Source organism: Delphinus delphis, chromosome 9 (assembly GCF_949987515.2).
Source record: "Delphinus delphis chromosome 9, mDelDel1.2, whole genome shotgun sequence".
In the NCBI taxonomy this organism is placed as follows: Eukaryota; Metazoa; Chordata; class Mammalia; order Artiodactyla; family Delphinidae; genus Delphinus; species Delphinus delphis.
Window position 1 is genome coordinate 51,958,039 of NC_082691.1, and position 24,991 is coordinate 51,983,029.

At 39.4% G+C, this 24,991-nt stretch overlaps 1 protein-coding gene across 4 annotated transcripts in view; it reads left to right on the forward strand.

Annotated features, from left to right (window-relative positions):
- Positions 1-9,974: 9,974 nt before the first annotated feature.
- Positions 9,975-24,991, forward strand: part of CYP51A1 (cytochrome P450 family 51 subfamily A member 1) — a 31,382-nt gene continuing 16,365 nt past the window's right edge. For 2 of the 4 annotated variants that reach the window (XM_060020558.1, XM_060020560.1), the window contains exons 1-9: positions 9,975-10,276; positions 12,419-12,517; positions 16,152-16,328; positions 17,554-17,680; positions 19,863-20,037; positions 20,949-21,068; positions 21,479-21,674; positions 23,039-23,134; positions 23,705-23,873. In XM_060020558.1, coding sequence (XP_059876541.1) covers positions 10,103-10,276; positions 12,419-12,517; positions 16,152-16,328; positions 17,554-17,680; positions 19,863-20,037; positions 20,949-21,068; positions 21,479-21,674; positions 23,039-23,134; positions 23,705-23,873 — 1,333 coding nt within the window. In that variant the 5' untranslated portion in view covers positions 9,975-10,102. Of the gene's footprint in view, positions 10,277-12,418; positions 12,518-16,151; positions 16,329-17,553; positions 17,681-19,862; positions 20,038-20,948; positions 21,069-21,478; positions 21,675-23,038; positions 23,135-23,704; positions 23,874-23,983; positions 24,025-24,991 lie in introns of all 4 variants that reach the window. The other 2 variants (XM_060020559.1, XM_060020557.1) reach the window with 2 other exon arrangements.

Genomic DNA, 24,991 nt, shown 5'->3' on the forward strand with positions numbered 1-24,991 from the left:
GGGTTTTCACCAATGTAAATCCTTTTGCTCCCTCCAGTGACTGCATGTGGTTAGTTTTCAAAGCTACTGCAGAGGGAGGATGGGGAGCAAAGTAAGTTAAAACACCACTAAGCTTGCTGCTCTTATCAAGATACGGCTGCTTTTCCTTTTTTTAAAAAAATAAAATTTATTTGGTTGCGCTGGTAGGGCTCTTTAGTTGTAGGAAGTCCCTACAGCGGCTTTTCTTTAATAAATCCTCCATGGGACTTCCCTGGTGGCGCAGTGGTTAAGAATCCAGCTGCTGGGCTTCCTTGGTGGTGCAGTGGTTAAGAATCCACCTGCCAATGCAGGGGACACGGGTTCAAGCCCTGGTCCAGGAAGATCCCACATGCCGCGGAGCAACTAAGCCCGTGCACCACAACTACTGAGCCTGCGCTCTAGAGCCTGCAAGCCACAACTACTGAGCCCACGTGCCACAATTACTGAAGCCCATGCGCCTAGAGCCTGTGCTCCACAAGAGAAGCCACCACAATGAGAAGCCCGCGCACCGCAACAAAGAGTAGCCCCCACTCAACACAACTAGAGAAAGCCCACGCGCAGCAACCAATGCTGCCAAAAAATAAATAAATAAACTTAAATAATAAATAAATGCTCCATGGATTGCTGACAGGTTTTGGTTAATTTTCAGAGTTCTGAAAAAATTGATTCTGACATTTTTGGGGTCTGTTTTCTTGTTATTTTTGAGGGGAGAATTTTAGGAACTTTTGACTGCCATTTTCACTGACATCACTCAATATATTTAGTTTTATATCTACCATCTTGCTATATGTTTTCTATTTGTCTCATCTGTTTTGTGTTTATTCTCTTGATCTGTCTTAATTTTACCAATAATTTTTATTCTTTTTTGTATTAATTTTATTGCTATTCTTTTAGAGATTACATTAGAAATCACAATATACATATAGCAAATATGCAAGAGCTAAAACTCCTTAATGTGTGTTCTCTCCTCTTCACTTGTTGTGTTATCATGCATTTAATTCTATATTTAAATTGGCTAACTTTATAATTGTTGCTTTTAAAGTCAATATATATGCACATATATAAAATTATTTCTCCCAGCGTTCTTCATTCCTTCCATCTCGAATCATTTTCCTCCTGCCTAAAGAATCCCCTTTAATATTTACTTTAATCCAAATTTTCTCTCGACGAATTTTCTATTTGACGAAAAATAGCTTGGCCCTAAGAAATTCATTTTAATAATGTTAGCACATTACTCTTACATGCTTCTATGGTGACCACTTAATTTTTCTTGGCTCTCCCAAAACTGAAATGGTTCAAGAGTCACATCTCTCCTCAGAGGAGTTTGTCAATACTTAAATTCGGTTTGCTTGGTTACCTTGCAACCACGGCTCTCTAATGGTTTCAAAAGCTATCATTTTTGAAATTTTTTTTCCCCTGGAGTTTGGATTTAAGAAGGAGGCAATGTTCTTATGTGGTTTTCTTCATCCTAAATAGAAGCAGAACTCCTAGTTTCTATGTATATCATTCCTGGAATGCTTTTCCATCTCTTTGCTTAAAAAATTATAATAATATTGGCTTTGGGCCAGTGTTTCCTGCAAGAACCAAACAGCAGGATGACGTAGCTGAAGTTTTCTTCCTTCGTTTTGAGGACCTTAGTTTAAGTTTCTTCTCAGTCTCCCATATGGTGGTGGCTGTTTAAGGTCCTAAATATACCCTATTAACAGAACAATGTCTCCTTCTTTAGGTCTCTTCTGGGTAACTAAATTCCATCCTACTTTTCCTTGTCTTGAGCAAATTATTTTTTTATAGTTTGTAACTGGAGCCTTGTGTAAACCTTAATGTCCTCACTTTGCAACTTTGTGCCCTCTGTCGAATTCTCACTCTATTAATTTTTGTGTTCTTGCTGATAGTCTCTCAGAAAATAATCTTGTCATATCCCTAGGCAACGGCTCTGCTTGTGGATGAATGTGGCTACTTTCACTTCTCCACATTATTCTCTTTCCACTTATGCTATGCATTCTAGCCTCAACTACGGCAACATTCTTTCTTCCTTCATTAAATCTTTAACCTCAACCTAAACACAGAAGAGGTGATTAAGCCTCCTCAAAGTCAGACTGGCACAATGCTTTCACCACCAGTTACTACAGCTTTTCGACAGTTAGGTACATGAGTTTGTTTCTAACTATCCCCCATCCTTTATAGCAGTGGTCCCCAACCTTTCTGGCACCAAGAACTTGTTTTGTGGAAGACAATTTTTCCACGGACGGAGGCAGGGGGATGGTTCAGGTGGTAATGGGAGCGATGGGGAACAACGGAGAGCGGCAGATGAAACTTCACTTGCTCACCTGCCACTCACCTCCTGCAGTGCAGCCCAGTTCCTAACATGTCCTCGGCCCAGTCCTCAGCTTGGCTACCAGTCCTTGACTCGGGGGTAGGGGACCCCTGCTTTATAGAACACATACCCAAAAGCATACTAGCTAGCATGCATGTGTTATTTTCCACATTTCAAAGTTCGGCTTCTTACAGAAATTAGAGTTCTCACTTCTTTTGAAATTTATCTGAACATAATCTTGCTCAGTGTACCAATATTTTCAGGAATATTAATTTTTTGTTTGTTTTGTTTTGTTTTTGGTAGACAGGGGTAGCCATCAATAGTTTCAGGTGAGTGAGGTTTAGTTACATTCCCCCAAAACCTCACTCTATCAATGAAGCACTTGCTTGGACAATTCTTACACACACACACACACACACACACACACACACACACACACACACACACAAAGTTATGTAATATATGAAGTCCCAGCTCTGTCATTTTTTAGTATTCTAACCACACCTTTCAGGAAAGATACACTGGAGGCAAACGTGACAATATACTAGAGGCAAGATCCAGTTAACCTTATAGTCTATTTTAGGCAACCAGAATCTTCCAAATCCTTAGCTGGACAAATGACAATTTAGGGATTGAGCCTGGAGAGTCATCCTTAACAGAACAGGCTATGGGGCTGGATGGAATTTTTTTTTTAATTGTAGTAAAGCACTCATAAAATTTACCATCGTGACCATTTTTAAGTGGCATTAAGTACATTCACACTGTTGTGCAACAATCACCACCATTTACCTCAATAACTTTTCATCATCCCAAATTGAAACCCCAAACCCATTAAACCATAACTCTCCCTTTGCCCTTCTCCTCAACCTTTGTAACCACATACTACTTTCTGTCTCTAGGTATCTCACAGAAGTGGAATCATACAATATTTGTCTTTTTATGTCAGGCTTATTTCATTAAGCATAATGTCTTCAAGGTTCATCTATGTTGTAGTGTGTATCAGAATTTCATCCATTTTTAAGCTTGAATAATATTCCATTGTGTATATATACACCGTATTTTGTTTATCCATTTATCTGTCAATGGACACTTGAGTTGCTTCCACTTTTTGATTTTTGTGAATAATGCTGCTATAAACATGGGTGTTCAAGTCCCAACTTTCACTTCTTTTGGATATACATCCAGAAGTGAAATTGTTGGATCATATGGTAATTCTGTTTAGTTTTTTGAGAAATCACCATACTGTTTTCCAAAACGGCGCACCATTTTATATTCCCACCAGAAGGGCACAAGAGTGCACTTATCCTGGTACGACTTGTTATTTTCTGTATTTTTGATAATAGCCATTCTAATTGATATGAAGTGGTATATCATTGTGAACTTGACTTGCATTTACCCAATGATTAGCGATGTTGAGCATTTTTTTCATATGCTTATTGGCTATTTGTATATCTTCTTTGAAGAAGTGTCTATTTGAGTCCTTTGTTTATTTTTTAAATTGGATTTTTGGATAAAATTTGTATATTCAGGAGTATCTCTGAAATATTTTAGCCAGTACAATATATATATAAAATGTCACTAATATCTTCAATTAAAAACCCATTTCTAACAACTAGCATTTTATTCTATGTTTACATATTATAATTTTACCAATGAAAACACATTTCTAACATTCACTATGCAAATTTGCAAAGCCTCTGGTATCTAGCTTTTAGTAGTTGCCTCTGATATGACCTTCCTGAGTCAAATTCTAGCTGACCATCCTGAGAGTTATATTCCATATTGTGGCAATTGCCCACACATATACTAACACATAATATCACACTGCTATATTAAAAAATTTTTAATTTAAATTAAATCACACACACCATAGCAAAAAGCTCTATATCTGGTTCTGTGGCTATGGTGCTGACCTTTCTCTCCTTCACCTACCATGCCCAGTCACATTTGCTATCTATTCTGTTTCTTGAACGAGCTAATTTGCCCATTCCTAACCCAGGGTCTTTGCACTTGCTGTTCCTTCTGCCTAGAACACTCTTCCTTTTGATTCTCTCATGGACTTATCCTTCTCAGTATCCAGGTCTTAGCTCAAATGTTACCTCCTTAACGAAGCCTTCCCTAACCCCCAAATTAAAAGTAGTTCCTTTCTCCCGAGTCTTTCTTAATCAAACTGCCCTGCTTATCTTAAACTTAAGTTTATGTGTTTATTAGCTCCATGAGAAGAAAGACTTTTTATTTGCAACTTTGTACCCAGTACCAAGATGAGTGCTTTGGCATACGGTAAGAGCTCAATAAATACATATATTTTATATTCAAGTGAATGAAAGAATGAATGAATACCTAGAGTGTGACATGTGTTAGAACAGAGATAAAAAGAAAGCACTATGAGAACACAGAGCAGGAATACCTAAATCATAATGCCAGGACAGGCTGCCTGGGGTAGGTGAGAATTGTGCTGAAACAACTATCCTGATAAGAAGTAGATCAGTCAGTATGGGCTGCCATAACAAAATATCACAGATTGGGTGTAACAGTAGAAATTTATTTCTCACAGTTCTGGAGGCTGGGAAGTCCAAGATCAAGATGCTGGCTGATCTGGTTCCTGGTGAGAGCTCTCTTCCTAGCTTGTAGACAGCTGCCTTCCACCGTGTCCGCACATAATGGAGAGAGCAAGAAGATGACATATCTTCATCTTCTATTATAAGGACATCAGCCCTATCAGATTAGGGTCCCACCCTTATGATCTTATTTAACTATTATTACCTCCTCACAGGCCTCATCTCCAAATACAGTCACAATGGGGGGATGGGGCTTCAACATAAGAATTTTGGGGACACATAAACATTCATTCCATAACAGAAGCTATATAAAGAAGGGCAGGCATTGTTAGGAGACATTCCTCCATTGGTCTCTCATGCTCCTACGCATTTTGCTGGGCATGTCAAGAATGACGGCACTTCTGGGCGTGGTGCTAGGCCACTGAAGTGAGGGCCTCACCCCAGCACAGACTTAGCTTCCTCAGGACCGAACACCTAGTGGCAGGTGAGGAAAGGGCAGAATTTCCTTCCTTTTTAAGACTGAAAAATATTCCATTGTATCTATATGCCACATTTTGCTTATCCATTAATCCATTGATGGACATTTGAGATGCTTTCATGTTTCAGTTATGGCGAATAATGCTGGTGTGAACAATGGGAAATGACTTCTCTCTGTAATCATGTATAGTGGCCATCTCTGCTAAGGGCAGGGAAATCTGTGTAAATTTAGCTGGAAATGTTTAAGAAATATCATTTAAGAAAATGTTTCTCTTCCATTGTCCCAGAGTTGAGAAATGTTTGTCCTTGGAGAGAGAGTTTGTGTGTGTGTGTGTGTATGTGTGTGCGTGTGTGTGTGTTGTGTTTGGTCCAGTAAGTTACCAGAAAACTACAGGAGGAATGAAGGTGTACATTTCATTTCTCACTGGTGTAGAGACTTGAGGGGCCTAGAACTCGAGGCGCCAAATGGGATGGTTTTGCTTAACTGCCTCTTACTGAAAAACTCAGACTTAGGGAAATGTATTGGAGAACTGTGTCCTGTCTCCTGTAAATTGTGTCCTCTATCCTCTGCAGCGGGGATGGAGTTTGTGAGCTGGGCTGTGCTTCCTAGGGTAGAACAAATCTCTGTGGGTACAGGTTAGAGTCCTCCTAAATGGAGATTTTTTTTTTACAGTAGGGATTAAAGAAAGCTCCTTCAAAGAGTAGTAACAGAGAAGTAAATTTAAACACAACCAGATACTGTTCTGTGTCCATGAAGGGGACCCCCAGTCCCCATGAAATGTTTGTTTTGTTCTTTTCCTTTGACTCTAGAAATAGTCATATTTAAGCATCTATTTTTTTTGTGTTTTTTTTTTTTTTTTTTGCGGTACGTGGGCCTCTCACTGTTGTGGCCTCCCCCGTTGTGGAGCACAGGCTCCAGATGCGCAGGCTCAGCGGCCATGGCTCACGGGCCCAGCCGCTCCGCGGCATGTGGGATCTTCCCGGACCGGGGCACGAACCCGTGTCCCCTGCATCGGCAGGCGGACTCTCAACCACTGCGCCACCAGGGAAGCCCTGAGCATTTGGTTTTAGTTTTTCTCTTGGGTACTAAAATTTATTTAGTTACCTATAATCCTTCAATAAAGTTGTAAAGGTAAGGTCATATGTCAATAGTGTGGTTTTGGGTATTTTAAGGGGAACACCCTTTCTGTCACAGAGCATCATCTTACTAAGGAATTATGGGAAAGTGAGCAGAGGCTCAAGGCCGAGCAAAGAGGGGAAAAGCTCTTTGGAAAAATGGCTGCAATCTATACTGATTCAGGAGTCAACTTAATATAATCCTCCTCTCCCTCCCAAATATATAAGAGGAAGATTACAAAAAGGGAAGAAAACTTTTAAGAAATGATCCTAGCTTATTTTCAGTCAAGCATCTTATTATTTAAATAAACATTAAAAATATTTAAACAAAGAAACTCTGACTTTGATCACAGATGCTTTGTTTATCAATCACCCAGCATTTCAGTCCATTCTTAGATCACAATAAGGAACCAAGTTTAATTTCAATAATATTAAAAGAGTGGTCTGATGAGAAGTATGCGCAACATAAGAAAAAGTTGAATTACCATACTCAACTAATAAGATAATAGTAGGGTTGAATCCATGGTGAAGCAACAATCTCCCTTTTCATTTTATGATGTGCTTCTGAAACATCACCTTGGAAAACTCATATTAAAATAACAACAACAACAAAATAAATAAATAAAATAACAAAAACTATGGTTATACAATGGGCCTAGCTTGAAGTTTTAATGAATAACAGGTTTTGAATTTAAATGATTTCACAGGAGGGTAGTACTGGTGGTATGCAACTGGCTCCACAGAGAACAAAATTTGAAAACACCACATATCATACTCTAGGTCAGCAGTTTTCAAACTTCTTGGTCTCAGGAATCCTTCACAAACTTAAAAATTAAGAACTCTAAAGAACTTTTTAAAAAGTGTGTTATATCTATAAATATTTATAGTAGTAAAAATTAAAGTGGAGAAATGAAAATGTTTATTAATTTATTAAAAATAACAATCCCATGTTAATGCATTTTTATGAACACAGTTATATTTTCAAAAACAAAAAAGAGAGAGGTGGCATTGTTTTAGATTTCTGCAAATCTGTTTAATGCCTGGCTTAATGTAAGACAGCTGAATTCTCATGTGCTCTCAATCTACTGTGCTAACTATATTGTTTTGATTGAAGTACATTAAAATAACCTGGCTTCACACAGATGTAGAGCTGGAAAAGGGAGGAATATTTTAGTAACTTTTTCAGATAATTATAGATATTCTTCACAAGTGGTAGTATCTTAAAAGTTAGTTGCATGTAGAGTCTGAAACTGTATCAATGAACTTTTTGTATTCTGTTATATGAAAATCTATTGGTCTAAGTTGTACTTTGAATGGATGTTTCACTCACTCATGATCTTGTAACATCACGCATTGTACCTCTGAATATACTGGCTCTTAATTATGCAAAGATTCAATATGCTGACACATTTTATTATACAAACTCCACTTGTTACTAAATTTTCTCTGTAGAAAAGTCTCAAGAATTGGTAAGTTGTCAAGTTCATAGTGGTAGATATGTTTTCTAAAATTCTTAATTTTTATTTGAAAGCTTTAATTTTATCATTGACAACAAGTACTGCCAGTGATTTTCTTTTAAAGGAGAGGCTGACTTCATTTTCAAAGAAAACATCTGTCAAATATCCAAATCTGAAGGATCAAAGTTTGTCACTTGTTCTTTCAAGCAAAAATGCCATTCTGTGAATAAAGCAGCAAGTTAAAATACATGTACTCAATGGCTGACCTTTAAAAAAATTAATGCTTACAATTTCATCAAGGACCTTCTTAAGTGAAGCAGGCAATTTTTTTCTACTGCAAGTGCATGGCAGTGAAGAATAATGACTACTAGAGTTTGGTGCCACTTGCCATTGATTTGTGCTAAGGTCCCAGAAGTTTTATTTACTATTAATTTGACACCATCACTGCAAATTCCAGCAGTAAAAAAGCAAATAATGGTATTATTATAAAGGGCTTTGATTTTGCATACACCCCCTGGAGTTCTGGGGATCCCCAGAAGGCCATGAACCACACTTTGTGAACTGCTATGTATTAGAATAAATGCAGAATATAAAAACGATTAAAAGACACAATCCCTATTCTCAAGTTCATCTTGTAGCAGAGGAAACCGACTGGAGACGACTGCAACACAGTTTTAGTGATGGAAGAAATGGCAGCCGTGTGGAGGATAGATCAAAGGCAAGCACGGAAGCAGAGACCAGGTAGCATACTACTGCAGTAATGCAGACAAGCAATGATGAGGGCCTGACCTAGGGCAGTGGCAAGAATGGAGAAATTTAAGGTGGTGGAATTACAGGACTCGGTGTCTGATTCGATGTGAGGCACAGCGGAGAAGGGCAGTTTGGTGGACAGTGGTGCCCTTCCTACAGAGGCATTACAGGAGGAGAAGGTTGGCAGCGAGGTGGGCGGAGATTTATGAGTTTAGTTTTGCATTAACTATGACATGAGCATCAGCTCTCTAGGCAGAGGTGTCAGAACAGGCAATTCGCTATTAACTGCTCCTTCCCCGAGGGCCTCACAGTTCTCATTCCCTTCTCTACCCTCAATGCCTAGCACAGTACCCAGCTCTTAAGGTCGACTGAATAAAGAAATGAATCTGGTCAGGGGCTCGTGACAGTCAGCTAACAGGACGGTTCAATTTGGCAGTCATTTTATATACACGCTTCTTTGAAACCACGGGAGTGGATGAGATCAGGTTGACTGTAGCAGGAGGACTGAACTCCCGCTTCAAAATCTTTCTGGTCCTAAACGGTCAGAATAAGGGGCATTCTTGGGAAATGTTGCCTCCAGTAGGTCACGACGGCCTATAACATACAAATTTAGCTTGTAAAACCTGTTTCTGGAGAAGGCAGAACACCCAACAACCAAGACTTGTCACCTTTATGTCCGCACTTCAATACCTGTCAGACTGGTTTTACTTGGGGTGAGATGGGACTGACCTCGGCGTCCCAACCTTCTGTGGGTAGACGGCGTCTTTCGCAATCTCCCTTTTCGCGAATATTTGAAACTGTCTCTCCGAATGGCCACGACGCGGACCTCGAACAGGTTCAGACGCGGTGCCTTCGCTCGCCTAGGCAGGGGGCGGCGCCCCATCCACCCGCCCCGCTGACGCGGAATAAGCCGAGATCACCTCAGCAGCACGCGGTGCAATCACAGAGCGCGCGCCGCCGCAGCCGCTACCCTCGTTCTGAGATCCTTCCGCCCGTCCCATAGCGGCGCCGTGTCCTGGCGCCTCGCACCCAGGACACACATGCTCCGGTGTCCCGCGATTCTTAGAGGGTGATCTCCTCTTAAGCCCACGTACTCTTCTGTCTCTGTACCACCCGTGCCTTAGGTGCCGCCTTCTTCTTCATGTCCTCTCTCCTGGCTTAAGGAGACCTCGGCGTTGTGGAGGTCCTTTTTAAGGGGCGCGGCCAGATCCAGGCCCCGCCCCGTTCTGTGACGCACAGGGTGGTGCGCTAGGGAGCCGGGAGTAGGGGGTGGGGCTGGATTTAGTAGGGGACCTGCGGGCCGGGGCCGCCTCCGGTCGCGTGAGCCGGTTCTCCCTCCGTCGATTCGGAGGAGCCGGGGCGACCTCGGCCTCCAGCGTCTCCGGTGAACTGACGCGGGGGTGGCGGCCGGGATGGTGGTGCTGGGCTTACTGCAAGCGGGCAGGTCGGTGCTGGGGCAGGCTATGGAGCAAGTGACAGGCGGCAACCTCCTATCCATGCTACTCATTGCCTGCGCCTTCACGCTCAGCCTGGTCTACCTGCTCCGCCTCGCCGTCGGCCACCTGGCCCCACTGCCGCCTGGGGCGGTACGTGCACCCCCGGGGGTTCTGGAGGGGGACGATGCGACCAGGGCGACCGAAGGGCTAGCCGGGGTCTGGAACCGCGGTGGTGCTGGGCTGGGCAGTGGCAGCGGGCGCGCTGGGGGATGGGGATGGGGTGGGGGAGGGTGGCAGCGGCAATGATGCTGGTGGCGCTGGCGGTCGCGACTGCCTTGACCATGCTGGGCTTGCTGCTGGGCGCCCCGATGTCGGTCGCGTTTCTGGTGGTGGCCGCGTGTCTGGTCCTGGCTGGGGTCGTGCTTGCCTCGATTGTGGTCGTAGTGCTGGCAGTGTTGGCTAAGGCACTGGTGGCCCTAATGGCCACGGCCGGATCCGGTGGCTGCGGCCCTGGCTGTGGCGCTGAGCGTCCGGTTGGCTGTGCTGGCCGCCGCAGGGGGGTTTCGGGCCTGGTGGGGGCCCTGGTGTTGATGTTTTTGGCAGCTTCGGCCCTGCTGGCCGTCTGGTGGCCGTCATCCTGGTGGCTACCCTTGTGTGGTTCAGTGTCCTGTGGGCTGTGTCATTACCTCTAATGGCGATTTACATCAGTATGAAAGGAGCTATGTTCAGTTTGGTAGAGTGAGAGTGACTGGAGTGTTGTAGGGACCTTCCTATGATGCTAATAAAATACCAGATCCTCTAACTTAGCGGCTTTACTGAACACTAGCTTCATGCTTCCCTAATACATTTGATGAAGGCATCCTTAGCCAGACAAACCAAGTAGCCTGTAAAACGACCCTTTTACTGACAATGGAATATATAAACTATTGACCAAGTAGTTTTAAAAATTATTTTTGTTTGAACCATAACAGACATGAGGCAGTTTGGTTTTTTTTCCGGCAGTTTTTTTTTTTCCTACATGTGGTATTTTTGAGGAAGTGTTATTTGTCTTTGGAAAGACAAAGGTAACTTTAGCGTTTTAAGATTGTTGCTGCTATTGTCCAAAAGAGTGAGTTTGTAGAGCTCCTTACTATTTGAGACCACGAAAGATATGAGGAGTATTATCCTTTTTTATCATTCCAAGTTTGATTTCCAGGAGACTTGATGTTGTAATCTGCAGGTCTCATTTTGGGGCATCTGAAGTACCTTTTATAGTGTGTGCTAAAATGTTCCTGCTAAAGCTGATCTACTCTCTGTGTAGAATCAACAGATCTAGATCATTTGTTGAGAGAAGCATGAAATGTGTTCTGTTTACTGATCAGTGTAGCTTCTTAAACATTTCCCTTCTTTCCCTCACATTACTTTGTCTTTTTCCCTACCTTCTTTAGTCAAGATTTTGGGACTAAAATTGTGAGTGGTAGTAGAAATAAGTGGTGAAGAAACCATAGTTTGACTTTTCTGTTTTTTTCTACTAATGATTAGGATAGTTGCCTAGAGCCACTAATAATACTGGGCATATTCTAGAAAGTGTTCAGCATTTATAATTGCAACGCCTTGGTGTTTGTCTAGTCGTTTATCTTATACTAGGTTTTGAGTTTCTGCTCTTTTTTTTTGCGGTACGCGAGCCTCTCTCTGCCGTGGGCTCTCCCGCTGCGGAGCACAGGCTCCGGATGCGCAGGCCCAGCGGCCATGGCCCACGGGCCCAGCCGCTCCGCGGCATGTGGGATCTTCCCGGACCAGGGCACGAACCCGTGTCTCCTGCATTGGCAGGTGGACTCTCAACCACTGAGCCACCAGGGAAGCCCTCTGCTCTTTTTACTATGGCTATTCTGCTAAGGTATTTGCAGTTTGTTTGTTGTTAAGTTACTTTTGGTGCTTAATCTTTTGGTAACTTTTTGTTTTGTTTTGTTTTGTTTTTGTTTTTGTTTTTGTTTTTTTTGCGGTACGCGGGCCTCTCACTGTTGTGGCCTCTCCCGTTGCGGAGCACAAGCTCCGGACACGCAGGCTCAGTGGCCACGGCTCACGGGCCCAGCTGCTCCGCAGCATGTAGGATCCTCCCAAACCGGGGCAAGAACCCGTGTCCCCTGCATCAGCAGGTGGACTCTCAACCACTGCGCCACCAGGGAAGCCCTTGGTAACTTTTTAATATTAAGGACAAGTTTCTTTTTTTTTTTTAGTCACGAAACTAAACTGAATGTTTTGTAATAGGAAATGTAAACTGGAAGGTTTTTGTTTTGTTTTGTTTTCTTGTAGAAAAGTCCACCATACATTTTCTCTCCAGTTCCATTCCTTGGACATGCTATAGCATTTGGGAAAAGTCCAGTTGAATTCCTAGAAAATGCATATGAGAAGGTAAGTCTTCCAGATCATTAGAGGAAAAGAAATGAGTGCTTTTCCAATTTTCTTTTAAACGGCAGAACATTAAAAAAACGTGTAATCTTACGCTTATTCCCAGTATAGGAAACCGATAAAATTGGAGCTGCTCTGGTTTAAGAGCTGGAGGGGCCTGGGAGACCCTTTTATGTTCTTCCATGTCCTGGGATGATCTCTGAGGAAATCTAGTTCTGGCAACTATGGTTTAAAAACCACTGGCCTCAATTTTGTATTCACTGATCATAGTTAAAATTGATACTAACTGACCCTTCTTTTTCTTAACCATGCGTCTGTGGAATTTTCTAACCTGCTCTACGTGTCTTCTGTGACTTCACTTCCACTTGGGTGACCCACACAGCACTGTGGCACCTCAAATCTTTTCCCCTCTCCTCCCTGATGAGCTTTCTCATGCCATTTTAGCCATTTGCTCCACAGTGCCTCTTTGGACTTGTCACTCTTACCTGTTTTACCTCCACAGTATTAATTTAGACACCCTATTCTCAGAGCACAACTACTTCTCCTGGTTAGCCTCTCCAACTCCTTCCATTATAACCATTCTTTGACCTCATTAGATGGTCCAGTCCACTGTTCCACTTACTTTGTCCTGCTCCATCAGCCTTCGTTATGTTCCTTCTTTTTACACGTTGGGACCATGGTCTATCATTTCAGTTACACTGTCGCCAGTACCTTAAATTTCCTTGCCCCTGGCTGTTCGTTGTGCTTTACCTGGTAAAAATCCAACCTTGGAGGGAGCCTAATAGTCATTTTTCCTTCATTGTACCAGATTAGGTCCTTCTAATTTCGTGATTGCCTACCTTGAATGAACTTTGAACACTGCTCAACAACAGTCCTATTATCTTTCTGTGGTTGGCTTACTTTCCCACTCAGCACAATGACTATTCAAACCTTCACTTTTTGAAACTTCTAAATCTTCCTACCTCTCTCTATTAAAGCAGATGACTTTGTCTCCTTTGTAAAGAGAGATTAAAAACCAGTGGGAATTCCTTCACGTTCCCAATTTCAAACATACAAATCTACTTATAGCAATACATATATAAAATAGTATTCTCTTTTCTTCCTATTACATTAATAATTCTGAAACACTTAACTTTGTGCAGTACTTAGTGCTTTATATATATTATCTCACTGAAGCTCCACAAAAATACTTTCAGGTGTATCCATTTTATAGATGACAAAACTGAGAAACCGGTTATTTAATTTGTTCTTGGGCTCACTGCTAGCTAGTGACCAAGCCAGGATTAATACGTGGTCTGATACCCGAGTCTGTGCTTTTAATGATGATGTTGATACTACTAATAATAATAGAAACCACTTACATTATATTTATGATGGCCAATGCACTGTTTTCTTTTATGTATATATAATATATGATGATGAGATTATATATATATATATATATATCATGGTATATATATCAAAAAATATATATGTATATACTTAATCTTGACAACAGTTCTGTGAAGTAGGCATTATTATTATTATTCCCATTTTATAGGTGAGGGAAACTGAAGCACAGCAATGTTAATTACTCTGACTGTAGGACCAAGGTCACAGCTAATATGTGGAGGAGCTGGGATTTGAACCTAGGCAATCTGGCTCCAGAATCTTGTGCTCTAGCCCACTATATGCTGTCACCTTGATTTCATTACACTATTTTGCCTTCTATGGGAGATTAAACTCTCCATCCCTCTTTTGTCACAGGAACCTTCTGCTATTGTTTCTTCTCTCTATAGTTGACTTCTCTCTCAACTAGATCTTTCCCATTTTCTCTGGAAAGTTCTCAAAGGTCACCCATTTAAAAAGACCAAAACTTCTCTTGGCCACTCAGTCTCCTCTCACGTCCCTCCCCCTGCAGCGAGTTGTCTATACTTAGTCCCTATTTCCACACGTCCTATTTACTTACTTTTTAGTCCACTCTAGTCTGTCTTTTAGCCCCTTCACTAATGAGCTCCATGTCCTAATCCAATGAACTTGATTTCTCAGCTCTATTTGTCAGTGATGACCACTCCCTCCTTAAATGTGGCTTCTCTCATTTTTTCTTCTACTTCTGTGACTACTTCTTCTCTAACTCATTTGTGGGCTCACGCCTGGCCATTTACTCTTGGGGTTCACTGAGGTTTGGTCCTTGGCCTTTATTCTTTCCTAGATGATCTTGTCTCTACCTGCAGCTTCAGTTATTAGCCAGATATAGATAACACCCAAATTAATGTCTCTGGTTCAGGTCTCTTCTCTGATCTTCAGACCTGGATATCCACCTCCCACATGATTCTTTCTTAGTTGACCAAAGGCACCTGAAATCCAACATTTTTAAAGTCTGACCCTTGATTTTTCTCTCTCCAATCCTGGTTGTCCTATTTGCTTCTCTCACCATTGTTCTCCCAGTTTTGCAATGTGCCAGAGGCCTAGGAGTCATTCTTGATACTTCTCCATCCATCAGTCCATTGCCAAGTCAGCAGGTTCTCTCTTCAAAATACTTCTGTATCCATCTGCTTCTGATCTCCACTGCTCCTCCATTACCTTGTCCCAAGTATTCATCATCAGGTTCCTGTAACAGGCTCACTGGTCCTCTGGCTCTCCTTTAGCTCCTGTCCCTCTCCTCTCCATACAGGAGCCAGAGGGATCTTTCTTTTAAAATATGCACAGATTAGTCTCTTTCCCATGCAGTTTAAAATCTTGCATCACATTTCATTGCTTGCAAGGATAAAACTTCCCTAATATGGCTTACAAGGCTCTGTATGGTCTCGGCCCTACCAGACTCTGCCCTCATCTCATCCTTTCCCTCTCTTTCTCTCACCTTTAGGACCTTTGTGCAGGCTCAGCCATCAGGCTAACTGCTACCATCCTTCAGGTCTCAGCTCAGGTGTCTTTTTCTCTTTGTAGTCTCCCTTTGATCATTCTCTCATCGCAGAGTTGCTTTCTGTTATGTAGTACTTCTCACATTTGCAGTTATATATTTGTTAATGTGATTATTTGATCAAGTTGTAACTTTTTCAATAGACTAAGTTTCATGAGTCACAGACAGTATTTTTGTTCATGATTGTATCCCCAGTGCCTACAGTCTGCAATAGTAATCAGAAAACTGCAAAGTATTTAACACAACTTGATTAACAAAAAATTAAAAATGAAATCATTCCGTGTTGGTGAGATAGTGGTAACATTGATAACTAAATAAACCTCTGGTGTCTTCATATAGCAAGTGCTGTAGGAAAGGTCATATCCTTAGGCTACTCCTGTAAATTTATCTTTAACCAAAGGGGAAAAAATCTATATTCTCAGAGATATTCATTATATAATTATCTATAATGAGTAAAAAATGGACACATCAACCATAGTGAAAGAACAGTTAACATATGATGTCTGTGTAAAAGATAGAAAATATTTTCAACATAGTGAAAAAAGCAGAGTAGAAAGTTTTATTTATATTTTATTTGCAACTGAATGAATATAATTTGGACAAAGACTGGGGGAAGAATTGTATTAAGGTTTATGAATGTTTTAATTTTCAGCAATGTTTTGTTTTGTTATTTAAGATGAGTGTCTTAGCACTGCAGATTTTTTGGTAACATCACTATGGGTACTTTTCTCACTTTAGTATGGACCTGTATTTAGTTTTACCATGGTGGGCAAGACGTTTACCTACCTTCTGGGGAGTGATGCTGCTGCACTGCTTTTTAATAGTAAAAATGAAGACTTGAATGCAGAAGATGTCTACAGTCGTCTGACAACACCTGTGTTTGGGAAGGGAGTTGCCTATGATGTGCCTAATCCAGTAGGTGACACTGTTATCTTGAAGAAAGACAAATCTATACTATAATATTTATAGCTAGTAGTATAAATTATATATCTAAAGTATAGAAGCAATTTATTCTTTGACTCAAAAATCTGAAGACTCATGAGACAGTTAAAAGAAGGAAAACCATGGGTAGCTGACAAAGAATGGGTATTTTGTCTTATAGTTGCTGGCATGGACTAAGCAGTTTTAAAGGGCTTCCTGTACAAAGAAATAGAATCAATGAGAACTTAGCGTATAAGGATTTGATTTGAGCAAGTAAGAAGAAAAATCCCATTATTTCATCAGGAGGGCCTCCTACCTTCCTACTCCCACCTGAAATTTTAGCATAAGAGCTCTTTTGAGCTAGAGATTGTTGGCTTTAGAAGTTTGTGTGATTTCTTTCCTCCCCCAAAGTCAAATATTAAAGTGCTGCAATTTGATGTAAAATGCAAATCAGATAATTAGCCCAATTACTAGGTGTGGGCTCTGGCTGTGAACGTACCATGCATTACCCGATACCCTAGTATAGCAGGTAAGAATTGACATTGAGTGTTGCTTCTGGGGATTGAGGAGGTGTGGGCGAATGAATAGCTGTCCTCAAGACCAAAAGCAAGAGCCTTGGGCAATCCCTCTGGTTGGATATATCTATTCATTTTGCACACAGCTTATCAGATTCTTAAAATAGAACTGCCCCAAAGGGCTAAAAACATTCTTTGTCTTAGTGTGAATTTATTCCGACTGTATTACATTCTAATTAAACTTTTGGAAGATAGCATAAGTGAGGAATGGTATTTGTTTGGGAATAGATGGGAGAATATGTGAAGGAGGATAAAAATATTAGCAAAACGTAATGGACTTTTGGGAGATTGTGTTGGCATCTGGGTTGGGTTGGAAGACTAGAATATAACAGAATAGGACTAGTGAGCCATGGAGTCAGGAGTGGGGAAAGCGTGTATCTATAGAAAGGAAGGCAGGAAGTGGGATTCCTAATTTATCATTTGTCTTGGGCCTGCGTAGCAAGTGTCTTCTACATGTTACTTCAGATATATGCATAGATGCTTTAAATTTCCCATATCTCGTGTGTAGTTAAGAAAATTATTTTTATTTTCAATTTTTCAGAAGATTGTTTTCTTTGAGTGTTAAAGAGTTATAATAACCCAAATGAATCTTATGATAAAACAAAATTGTGTTTTAATTCTTATATACCCTTAATATTTTGAAGGTTTTCTTGGAGCAGAAGAAGATGTTAAAAAGTGGTCTTAACATAGCCCACTTTAGACAGCATGTTTCTATAATTGAAAAAGAAACAAAGGAGTACTTTCAAAGTTGGGGAGAAAGTGGAGAAAAAAGTAAGCAAAATGTTTTGGTTTTGCATTTGTCCTAATATGGCTACTTTTCTGTGACTAGAAATCTTAAGAGTGCGTGTGGGGCTTCCCTGGTGGCGCAGTGGTTGAGAGTCCGCCTGCCGATGCAGGGGACGCGGGTTCGTGCCCCGGTCCTGAAAGATCCCACATGCCGTGGAGCGGCTGGGCCCGTGAGCCATGGCCACTGAGCCTGCGCGTCCGGAGCCTGTGCTCCGCACCGGTAGAGGCCGCAACAGTGAGAGGCCTGTGTACCGCAAAAAAAAAAAAAAAAAAAAAGAGTGACAAGTGTGTGTGTGTGTGTGTGTGTGTGTGTGTGTGTGTGTAAAAAGCAAACTACACCATATGTAAAACCACCTTAGACTTAATGAAATGAACATGTTATGATTACCGTGGAGTTAAAAGACCCGAGAGGAAGCGATTACACTAAGTCCCCTACATACGAACCTTCAAGTTGCGAACTTTCAAAGATGCAATTGTGCGCCGTATGCCAGCTGTTGTACTGTACTACTGTACTTTTCAAGGTACTGTACTGTAAGATTAAAAATGTTTTCTTTATTTTTTGTGTTTGTTTTTTATGTATTATTTGTGTGAAAAGTATTATAAACCTATTACAGTACAGTACTATATAGTGGATTGTGTTAGTTGGGTACCTAGGCTAATTTTGTTGGACTTACGGACAAATTGGACTAACGAATACACCCTTGGAACAGAAGTTGTTCATATGTAGGGGACTTACTGTATTGCTGCTCATTTAGCAAAACCTTAAAATGGGTTAATTAATGTGTGTATTATTTAGCTCATTTATGTGAAAATATAAAAATGATTCATAATTGAATTTTGAAATAAACTAAACTAAACTAAAACTTACATTCAAGGTCATTTTAATATAATAAATAAAATAAAAATTTTTGAACTCCCAATGGAAAAGTAGAAGTCTAAATGACTTAATTATATATGTATTACGTTATTTTTCCCCTATTGTATGGGAATGATTTATTCCAAGAAAAAATAAATTTAAATACATAAGCTTACTGTACCACCAAAAGTGTGATTTTAGCTGTTCCCAATAGAAATCTTTAAAAAATGTATGGTTTCTCGCATTATATAGGGAGTATATTGAATGTAACTTAAAATTCTTTGGATTCTGTGAATCCAGTTTTTATATTGGACTGCAGTAATTGTTGCCTTCAGAGACAATTTGTCATACTCATAGCAGGAAGCAACATCTGCCTACAGGGCAGTAAGACCTCTGTGTAGGTCACCACATTCTGGGTCTGGTCTTCAGCTTCTATAAAAGGTCCAGAACCTGGTTTTATTTAATATACCTAAAGTTCATGGGACATATTTCCTATTCTACAAGAAGCTGATGCATGAACTAGAACTCCAACTGAATAAATACAAGTGAGATATAATTATGGTACCAAGAACCCCAGAATATTTGCTGAACTTCTTTTTTGGCAATCTAATTAGAAAGCCAAATGATAACTGGAAGTTCGTTTGGTGAACATGGAATTAAAGAACAGGATATTGATTGGGTAATTGTTAGGACTTTTAAAGTGTCACCCAGATGTGCTTTCCTGATGCATCTGTCTCTGTTTGGATATACAAGTTGGTGGTTACAGTTTTCTTTTATGTATGGTCAAGACCAGTTTTTTTCTGACCTTTGAGTTTCTCACTTTTCAGTTTTTTTCCCACTTTTGACCTGGGGAATAATCCATCCTTCAGCCTTTGGACTGCTATTTCTTGGAAAGCACCTTATTATTGTCCCCATATGCACTAAATAACCTTTTTACTGCCTTTGTTATACTGTGATCTGGAACTCAGATAACCACATTCATTTTTTTTTTTTAACCACATTCATTTCTATCTTCATTTTACCTTTTCAAGATTAAGGGCTCATGAGTATGAGTGAGGTTTTAGATACCTTTGTGGCATCTATTTTGGCTGTCCAGAGAGCTGGGGTGCCTCCCATCATTTGGTTTCTTGCCTCTCTTTGTTGTAGCCACATATTTATAGGCTTTTTTTGATGGTATGAATAGGATCTTGTTGGTTCCTGAGTTAAGTTTTTATTCTCATTTCCTTCACAGTACTTTTATATCTCTAAGAAAACAGAACATTGTAAAAGAATTTTTGGCAAAAGTAATGGGAATGATCTTTTCCCCTCTAGATTTGTTTGAAGCTCTTTCTGAGCTCATAATTTTAACAGCTAGCCATTGTTTACATGGAAAGGAAATCAGAAGTCAACTCAATGAGAAGGTGGCACAACTGTATGCAGATTTGGATGGAGGTTTTAGCCACGCAGCCTGGCTCTTGCCAGGCTGGCTCCCTTTGCCTAGTTTCAGGTATGGATAAAGAAACAATACTTGGTCATTTCACTTTGTTTAATTACTGTAGTGTTGGTTGGCTTTGTATTGACAAAGATAAAAATTAAATATAAAACAAACAAATTGGGGGAGATTATAAGCCTCCATTCTTCTGTAAGCATTTGATATTTCTTTACACAGTGAGCTTATTTAAGTTTCAGTTAATTAGAAAGGTAATTTGTTGTCTATCTGTTCCGATATTTTAAAACCTACTTATCTCACATATTCCTTGTATGCAGGAGGGTTTCTCAACTCTACCTAAAAGTGATACAGCCCTTCTAAGCACTTGTTTGAAAGTATTTGACTAATTTGTAGTATACTGTGAAGTTTGTTTTGAAGTATTGGTACCTTTCTTTAATTTTCTGTCTCCTTGACAGCTCTATTGTTATCTCCTTAAGAGCAAGGATGTCTGTGATACAGAGAAACATTGCTCATAGGACTTGACAAGTAGCTTAGTGTCTTGCATATTAGTAGTCTCTCTGTGCCTTTGTTGATTCATTTCTGTTCAGGTGAAAAATGGGGATTTATTCTAATGCTAAATCCTGCAGAAGAACCAGAGTGACTCTGTCTGCTTCAAGAATTAATTTGGTTAAAATTGGAATTTCATGTTAATGTAAAAGAGTATTCTGCTTTCTCTTAAACTGGAAAATGGTTATAACGGAATAATCATTTGAGTCTTATTTTAGACTTTTAGTTAGAACACAGGTAGTGTGTAAAGAATCAGGGATATGTATGTTAAAACACATTTCCTGCCCTTAAGGACCTTAGAAATCCCTAACAATTTAAGATTTTCATGGCTTCTTTTTTTTCTCTTGGTTCTGAGTTTTGTCAGTTTGATACCTGAAAGTATTACCTTATTTTTTAAAGTCATTTTCATGTTTGAATTACAGACGCAGGGACAGAGCTCATCGAGAGATCAAGAATATTTTCTATAAGGCAATCCAGAAACGCAGAGAATCAGGAGAAAAAATTGATGACATTCTCCAAACTTTACTAGATTCTACTTACAAGTAAGAGCTCTTCAGATCACATATTAAACTGAAGCAGGAAATTTTTTACACATTAAAACATAGTTAAATAATATGTACATTTAAAAAGTAATAATGCTGGCAAAATTAGTAGCTATGACCTTTGAACTTTTTAAATGGATGAAACATAAATTACTGGGATCCTGTGCCTTACTGGAATCCCAGTACTGTGCATGGTAAAAAGTTTGCTAGTAAACCTCAATGAAGTCTTTTGTAACCAGTATCATATTTTCTATTGGTCTCTTTTCCCTAAAGGAAAAAAAAAAAAAAAATCTGACTTGTGATGGGCAAATGCAAAAGAAAAATTAATTCATTTTGACCCTTTATATAAAGGTTGAGACATGAAATGTGTCTGCCAAATGTTAAATTTGTGTATGCGGTCCATTCTTTAGGGATGGGCATCCTTTGACAGATGATGAAGTAGCAGGCATGCTTATTGGATTGCTCTTGGCGGGGCAGCATACATCCTCAACTACCAGCGCCTGGATGGGCTTCTTTTTGGCCAGAGACAAAACACTTCAAGAAAAATGTTACTTAGAACAGAAAACAGTCTGTGGAGAGAATCTGCCTCCCTTAACTTATGACCAGGTTTGTTGGATTTTCAGTTTCATTGCTGCCTATGACACTGAGTATGTGTGGCTAATTTTTAAAGGGGACAATTTGGGATTTTCTATATACTATAGATTAAATTGATTAGATTCTTTATTTTTAGAAAATTCCCCATAGCCTTCTCTGAAATGTCCTAATGCTGGATCCAGTTTCCTAGTGTTCTTTTGAGGATTTTTGCATCTATATTCATAAAGGATAGTGGTCTGTAGTTTTATTGTTATGTCTTTGACAGGTTTTGGTATCAGAGTATTACTGGTCTCAGAGAATGCATTTGGAAGCATTTTCTCCTCTTTTACTTTTTGGAAGACTTTGTGAAGGACTGGTGTTATTTCTTTCTTACGTGTCTGGTAGAATTCACCAGTGAAGCCATCTATGTCTGTGCTTTCTTTGTTGGAAGTTTTTTGATTACCAATTCAATGTCTTCACTTCTTACAGGTCTATTCATAAGTTCTGTTTCTTTTTAAGTCAGTTTTGGCAGTTTGTGTCTTTCTAGGAATTTGTCTATTTCATCTAGGTTGCCTAATTTGTTAGCATACAATTGTTAAAGTATTCTCTTAGCATCCTTTTTATTTCTATTAGGTCAATAGTGATGTCTCTTCTTTCATTCCTGATTTTAGTAACTTTTAAAGTGATAGCTTAATTGATACATAATTCAGATAGTATAAAAATCTACCCACTTAAAGTATACAATTCACTGGTTTTTAAAATATATTCAGAATTGTGAAACCATCATCACAATTTCATTTTAGAGTATTTATATCACTTCCAGAAGAGAGCCGGTACCCATTAGCAGTCATGCTTCATTTCCCCTGCCCCTGGCAACCACTAATCTACTTTTTGTCTCTATGGATTTGCCTATTCTGGACATTTCATATGAATGGAATCATACAATATGTGGTCTTTTGTGACTGGCTTCTTTCACTTAGCATGTTTTCAAGGTTAATCCATGTTGTAGCATGTATCAGTACTTCAGTCTGTTTTATTGCCAAGTAATATTCCATCGTATGGCTGTACCACATTTATTTCTCTCTTCATCAGTTGATCGACATTTGGGTTGTTTGCACCCTCTGGCTACTGTGAATAACACTGCTCTAAACATTTGTGTATAGGTTTCGAAAAAGCTGACATTGATGATTTTTGCTAATGTTTTCATTTTTTAGATGAGTGAATTTTTGAAGGTCCTTACCATGCCATTCTTCGGAGTGATCTGTTATCTTGCCTTCTTTTTCTTTACTGACCATGGACAAAAATAAGACAAGATATTCCCAGTTACCCTGAACTTGTTTGTCCTGTTGAAGTATGTTAAGTATTTGTAAAACTTGGGAAATTTTTTCTCTTTTTAGCTCAAGGACCTAAATTTTCTTGATCGCTGCATAAAAGAAACATTAAGACTTCGACCTCCTATAATGACCATGATGAGAATGGCCAAAACTCCTCAGGTGAGTCTTCTGGCTAGATCTTTTCCTCTGTGCCCCCAGTTGTTATTTATCAAGAAGAAATATCATAATATCAAAGAGAATTTTTTAAATTAAAAAAGAATAATCACTTCTACATAATTTTCAGTTTTACATATTTTAAATGTATAAATATTTTTACATAATTGCAGACAGTATACATGCTCATCTGTTCTCCCTACATTTTAATTTAACAATTAGGGTTTTTTAAAATGGAAGTATATTTTTTTCTTGGTTTTTAAAATAACATGTGTGGTGTTGTAAAAAATTGTAACAGTGTGGAAGTGTGTAAATTGGATTGTGAAAGGTTCCTTGAAATCCCACCCCTACCCCCAAGGCATTATCACTTTTTAAAATTTGTGTATATACTTCCAGCCCAATGTGTGTTATTTGGAAATCATCTTGAGTTAAAATAATTTTTAACTGGCCTATCATGTAGCCAGTTTAAAAATATATGTATATTTCATGTATATTAATGCTTTGTTACAAAATGGTCTGATTATTTGTTAGAATATTTCTAAATTATCTAGTGAAATGTGTTGCTTTCATTTGTAGACTGTGGCAGGGTATACCATTCCTCCAGGACATCAGGTGTGTGTTTCTCCCACTGTCAATCAAAGACTTAAAGACTCATGGGTAGAACGTCTGGACTTTAATCCTGATCGCTACTTACAGGACAATCCAGCATCAGGAGAGAAGTTTGCTTATGTGCCATTTGGAGCTGGTAAGATGATCACATTTGACACTTGAAATGTTTGTTCTGATAACATATTTGTGCCTGTCAGAATAATCCATGTGAAGTTTATTTACAAATATCTTTCCCTTTCCTCATAGGGACATTCCTGCAAACATCTGTAGGAGTGTAATCTTTGCAGGTTGGAAAAAATATTTCATTTGTACTAAAGGAAATAGTTCTGTGAATCCTTACAATGTTCTATTACCTTCTAACCTATCTAGTTTTATCAGTTCTAATCTTTATAGTCCACCCTGTTTTCCCTTATCATAGTATTTAAAGCTCCTTGTGAATTCTGTTTTAAAGAACCATTGGAGTTAGCACACCATTTGGGCAATTATTTCAGGCTAAATATGATGAGACAATCAGCATTTCAGAAAAGAGCAATGGCATGGAAGCTTTTTGGATTGTTAGTGAACTTTTTGGTTCTCTGCCTATATATCCTGATGATAAGATGGTCTTTAAATTCGGGCAGGTTGTGCATAGGTATGCAAACCTCTGCATTTCAATTAAGATCCTAAAATGACACAGGCAGACTCTCGTTCCTCCAATAATTTCTCCATTCACTGGTACTTTGTACAGATTAAACTATATTCTATGAATTATTTGTTTTTCCAAAGAGATCATTTAAGTGACATGACATTTTTGTCATTGGTCACACCTTTTCCATACATAAACGAAAGTATAAAGTCCTTTGGGAACTTCAGATCTTAATAACTATTTAGTAAAGAAATTCAATAACGGTATATGATATAAATATCAACAAAAGAGTCAAAGACTGTTCAAGTAGTTGGAAGGGGCATTAGTTCTCCAGCCCAAATTCTGCCCCATTTCTAAACTGACAATTATCTGGCTTTTATCTGGGGTTAGTGCACTCCCCATTGGTTAACAGCTTAGTCCCACAAGACTGTCCCTCACCACTTTAGATGCCAATTACAAGTCCAGGTTGGCACCTGTTTTTCTGACCAACTGGCTATAAATTCGAGGTTCTCTAGATCCCCTCCTTGGGGTTCCATAATTTGTTAGAATGGCTCACAGAACTTAGAAAACTTTATTTACTAGACTACTGGTTTACTATAAAAGTATATAACTCAGGAATAGCGTGATTG